This window comes from Amaranthus tricolor, chromosome 9 (assembly GCF_026212465.1).
Source record: "Amaranthus tricolor cultivar Red isolate AtriRed21 chromosome 9, ASM2621246v1, whole genome shotgun sequence".
In the NCBI taxonomy this organism is placed as follows: Eukaryota; Viridiplantae; Streptophyta; class Magnoliopsida; order Caryophyllales; family Amaranthaceae; genus Amaranthus; species Amaranthus tricolor.
Genome location: NC_080055.1, coordinates 10,991,398 through 10,996,505, shown reverse-complemented (window position 1 = coordinate 10,996,505; position 5,108 = coordinate 10,991,398). Strand labels below are relative to the sequence as shown.

Here is a 5,108-nt window from a genome sequence, read left to right as displayed (position 1 = left end):
CGTACAATGTGCTCTCAAACTTAGGCGCATTTTCTTTATCTCTAATGCTCATGTACAGTGATAGTCAATCTGTTTTACACATTACTCAAAACTCAGTTTTTCATGAACATACTAAACATATTAAAGTTGATTGTAATTATGTACAAGATGCTCTCAAAGATGGCCTTAACTCATATTTCACCTTTCCATATTTCTAATACTGAATAATGTGCCAATATTTTCACCAAAGCTCCTAAGGTCCAACAGTTTCACAATCTTCTAAGCAAGTTGAACATTTGTGATCCGTGTATTCCAACTTGAGGAAGGGGGCTAAAGCCAAACGTATTGCATGGGCTTAGCCCAAATTTAGTTGTCTTTATCGTTATACAGTGTAAATATAAATTACTGTAAAAACATACATTGAGAATACATAAAAGAAAATCAAACCCTAAATTTGTGCTTTTTATACAAATATCAATAAATATTTGTACTACATATGACACAAGGTGCAAATAATATTATAGAGTACTATAAGTTCATACAAACGAATATCATATAATAAATTGTAAAATGCACATACTCATAAAAAAACAATAATATAAATATAATTAACTGATAATTCCATATAAATTGATATATGAAGTATATATATAATTTAATTAGATTTCTTTCACTTGTTCTTCAAAGCTTTGCATGGCAGAATCAGGCAATCCCAAGAGCACATTAATAGATTTTCTCTCATTTCCATGAGACAAAAACAATGTAACTTCTTTTTCAGGTAATGCAACAGGCCCAGATAGAACGGGTACACCCCATCCAAAATCAGTAGTATGAAAAGACAATCTTGACCATGTTGTAATCAAAAGAGTCGAGCTTAATGACGGTCTTGCCCTTGTTGTTTCAAAATAATCTATAGCTGACCTCATATAATCATCGGTAACCATTTTAATAGCATTTTGCACCAACTCTACACCATAAGAGAGATTGTTTTCGATTAACTCACTAGCAGGGCAAATACAATTAGTAAGCACAATTCCATTCCCAAAATACCCTTTTGGTAAAGGAGGGCTAAATTTAGGCCTTCCATCAACCGCAAAGAGTAGCTTTGTTTTTTGATCAGGCTTCATTTGAAGTGCTTTGCTCCTTGCCCTCCATACAAATGCTGAGAGTGCTTCAAATGTGGTGCATTTCTTGAGGGTTCCATCTTCCATCGCTTTCGCCTTGAGCCTTTCGAGTTGGCTCATGTCGAAGCAAAAGGATCGGTATTGCATTTTCTCGGCGTATAGATCATTGGTGCCGGATATGTCTTGGATTTCATCGAATTCTTGGTGTTTGAACTCGACTTTTGGTGGATCGCGTGCGTTCAAGATCATTCGGTCTAGGAAGGGGGGCGTGTTGAGGGCTAGACCCCGTGCAGTTTCGCCCCATGAGTTGACGAATTCCATAGCTCCAATCCCATCAAACATGCAATGGTTCATGCACAATCCTAATGCGAAACCTCCACACTTGAACTTTGTCACCTGTTTATGCATTATTTATTAGTGTGCATTCATGTGAATTCTTTCTAGCGACAAGGTTTTATCCCTCACACCGGAGCGGTGACTACCTAACCAATCCATAAAACAAGTTTATTTTACTCTCTACTACAATACTGTTAGATTTTTAACATATTTTAAGTGTTATCACTTGCTTACTCCAACTACTTATTTCTGAATATACGTGTATATATATATATATATATATATATATATATATACTTATTCCAATAATTACGACGATATGAGTACTATTGAATTTTATGCACTTCTAAATCGTTTATATATGTATAGTCTTGATTATATAGGTAAATGATTGACTCAAAATTATTTATCCCAACTCAAACATCACTCAAACATAGATAATATATGAAACATAATCAACATGTTGATCAACTGAAACATCACACAAACATAGATATATGAAACATACTTTCTCCGTTTCTCTTCAGTTGTCCCATTTAGTTTTGGCACACTATCCAATGCACTAATTCAATTTTAAATATCTCTAATTGTGCATAATTAAAAATTATAAAAATTTAATGGTAATAAAATTTACATTGAGAAGAATCAAACAAGATCTCACATGACTATATTTTAACGTCTAGATTAAAAATAAAATACAAATTAAGAGTGATCGATGAATAGTGTCAAAAAACTAAATGGGACAACTGAATAAAGAATCGGAAGGGAGTAATTAACATGTTGATAAACATGTTAATTATGTTTCATACATCTTATCACTAATTTAATTATTTATGAATATAATTCAATATAATAAACATAAAAGCATGTTGATAAGCTATATACAAAAATTCATAAATAACTAAATTTGAAACACCTAGCTAAACCACCGATTAAATGATATTTATATAATTATCCACCTCTAGTTACTTTAATTCGGGTCATTTTTGAATGAAATCGCTTCATCTAGTCCAACAGTTATTTAAATCTTATTTAAACATTTTCTTATAAAAGTGTCCAATATAATAATTTTAAAGTTATTAACAAAGAAATATTTACTCAAAAATACAAAAATATAAGAAATTAATGTAGTGGATCCAAAAAAAACCTAATGACATTCAATTAAAAATTCACAAAATATGAGAAATCCGTGAGAACAATTGGTTTTGATTTACATTTGGATTGAATCCAGTTTTTTTCTCATACATTTAGGTAGAATTATCATTTTTGAATTACAGGTTCGATGCAGTTTCGGATTAATTTCGAGTCAGTCAAAAATTCACATGTCTAGTTAGTTGCAAACAAGATAAACTCTTACTAAAAATTGGATATATACAAAATGAGTCGAGAGTTATTTGTAAAACAAACCTGAGCAACAAGAGGAGGAATTTCAAGCAAATTTTTAGCACCAGGAAATTCATAAACCAACTTTCCAAGAGTAATAGGATCAGGCTTAGTAGAATCCCCAATCTCATCCATATTACAATCCGCCTCCGCCTCGACGAACACCGCGCCATCAGTGTCTCCGTCGCAGTTTATAATGAGCTTCCCTTGTGGGCTAATGGTTAGCCTTCCAACCAAAGGATAATAGTGCACCAACACCTTGGAAAGTGCATCTTTTAACACTTGTGCAGCCAACTCATTTCCCTTCTCTTGTGACTTAAAGCAATAAACTGTACGTACAATTACTGCTATGTTTTGGTCTAAATTAGAAAGAAAGTAAAACCCTTTTGGTGTCTCCTTTTCTGGTTGAACCATTGTTGGTTCTCCTACTTGATTCACTTTCAACTCAAATACATGATTGCCATTCTCCAATCCCTTTTCATAAACCTACATGCAACAAAAATCGAGACGAGTTATTTTATTTACGATGGCTGATTCGCTTTAAACGCTAACCAATATACTAAATTTTAAAAAATAAATATTTATAAAAGTTTTATAAAAAATTTGAAACTATTGGTGGTTAATTAAATATTTTTTAATTGGTGTCAAAACATAAATTTTTGAAAATTCATTTGCTATTTAAATATTTAATTTGTATCTTAATCAATTTTTTATTAGTATTAAAAATAAATGACTTAGATTTCACATTAAAAAAATGAAATGTTAGGATTAAATATTGTGGTAGATGGCTTTAAAAAGCAATATATAGATAAAATTGCATAATAGATTTGAAGATAATAAGTAATTCAATTGAAGCTAATTAAATATTATGGGCTATTAATTTTTATGGCCTAATATGGTTAGAGTCTTTTCACTGTGGGTGAAACCGCCTCTAAACAAACACGTATAAGTATATATAAAATTTTAAACTTTTAATTGTGTTTGTTTTTGTCTATTATTTTATACTACATATATACTAATATATGTGCTTATGGTGAATTAATGCAAGAATAAAGGAAAGGAGAGTAAAATGTTTTTGAGAAGCATGACTAACCATGTTGATTGTCTTTTCTTGGGTAGACAAGTAGATAATAGAATTGGTAATTAAGATGAAGGATCAAAAATGCTTATAGGAAGAGTGGGAAAGAGTAGTTATTTGGCTTGAATTTTTATAGTTGCATGTAATGCTTCTTATACAAGAGTATATAAGGGTAAAAGGGTTTTCTATTTTTAATTTATTTTTGGGCATACACGCACCTTAATATCTTGGGTATTTTTATATGAAAAAATTGGGATATGGGTGAAGGTTGGTCACTAGCCTTGATTGGAAAAAAATAGAAAAAGGTGATGCGTATACTTTAATGCTTGTAAATGGTGTACAATTAATTGGTTTGGTGGGGTTGGCATTCTAATTTTAGGTTATTGTCAAAACTTATAAAATATGTCAAATTTGAGTTTTCTTGTTATATAGTGATAGCTTCCTCATTTTATTTATTAGTATGTAAAACTTCACTAACTATGGTTGTATTAGAGTGATTCTATATATGTTCATATTTTTTTGTCGTTACTTACATGCTGATATTGAGAATGATTTATATATAAATTTTTAAAATATATTATTATTTAATGGTAATAAAACTTTAATTATAAAAACATTTTTGTTCACAATTTTCCATTTCAACCTAATACTCCTCTCGAAATGGTAATATATTGGAATGAATATGGTGAAGAAAATAAGTGATTGAAGTAGAATAAGCATAAAGATCAGCAAACTTGTTAAAAGATTTTCCACCTAAACAACACTAATAAATTTTCATTATCATTCTTATCATTTATTATCAACTGTAAAACGAGTTGTTATTGATCTATGTATGAGTTCCCTTTATAAACTTTGTTTTATGTCCAACTAAACTAATATAATACAAGCTAAAAAATATTATGAACCAACATAAAATAAATGAATTAATTTATAACAGGAAGAATTAAAAAACATATCTTCAAATATACATAATAAAATATTAAAAAGGTTATATAATGAAAATATGAAACAAGATTCTATTAATTTGAATATATTTTTCTTTACACATTCGAAATTAAATTATAAAATAAAATTAACTAATGAATATATTGATTACTATTTTATGTGTAGTTACTGAAAAAACAGAGTGTAATTACATACAATAAAGTGGGATGCACTTATATATGATAGTATATGATGTGAACACGTATTGTGTTCATAAGAATAGA

The 5,108-nt window shown here is 29.7% G+C and overlaps 1 protein-coding gene across 1 annotated transcript; it reads right to left on the bottom strand.

The window, feature by feature from the left end:
• Positions 1-426: 426 nt before the first annotated feature.
• LOC130823722 (omega-hydroxypalmitate O-feruloyl transferase-like) lies at positions 427-4,086 on the bottom strand. Its single transcript, XM_057688455.1, has 3 exons — positions 3,916-4,086; positions 2,847-3,308; positions 427-1,499 (listed from the first exon to the last, which is right to left on the bottom strand). The coding sequence occupies exons 1-3, from the start codon at positions 3,916-3,918 to the stop codon at positions 639-641; spliced, it is 1,326 nt and encodes a 441-aa protein (XP_057544438.1). The 5' UTR covers positions 3,919-4,086; the 3' UTR covers positions 427-638.
• Positions 4,087-5,108: the final 1,022 nt, after the last annotated feature.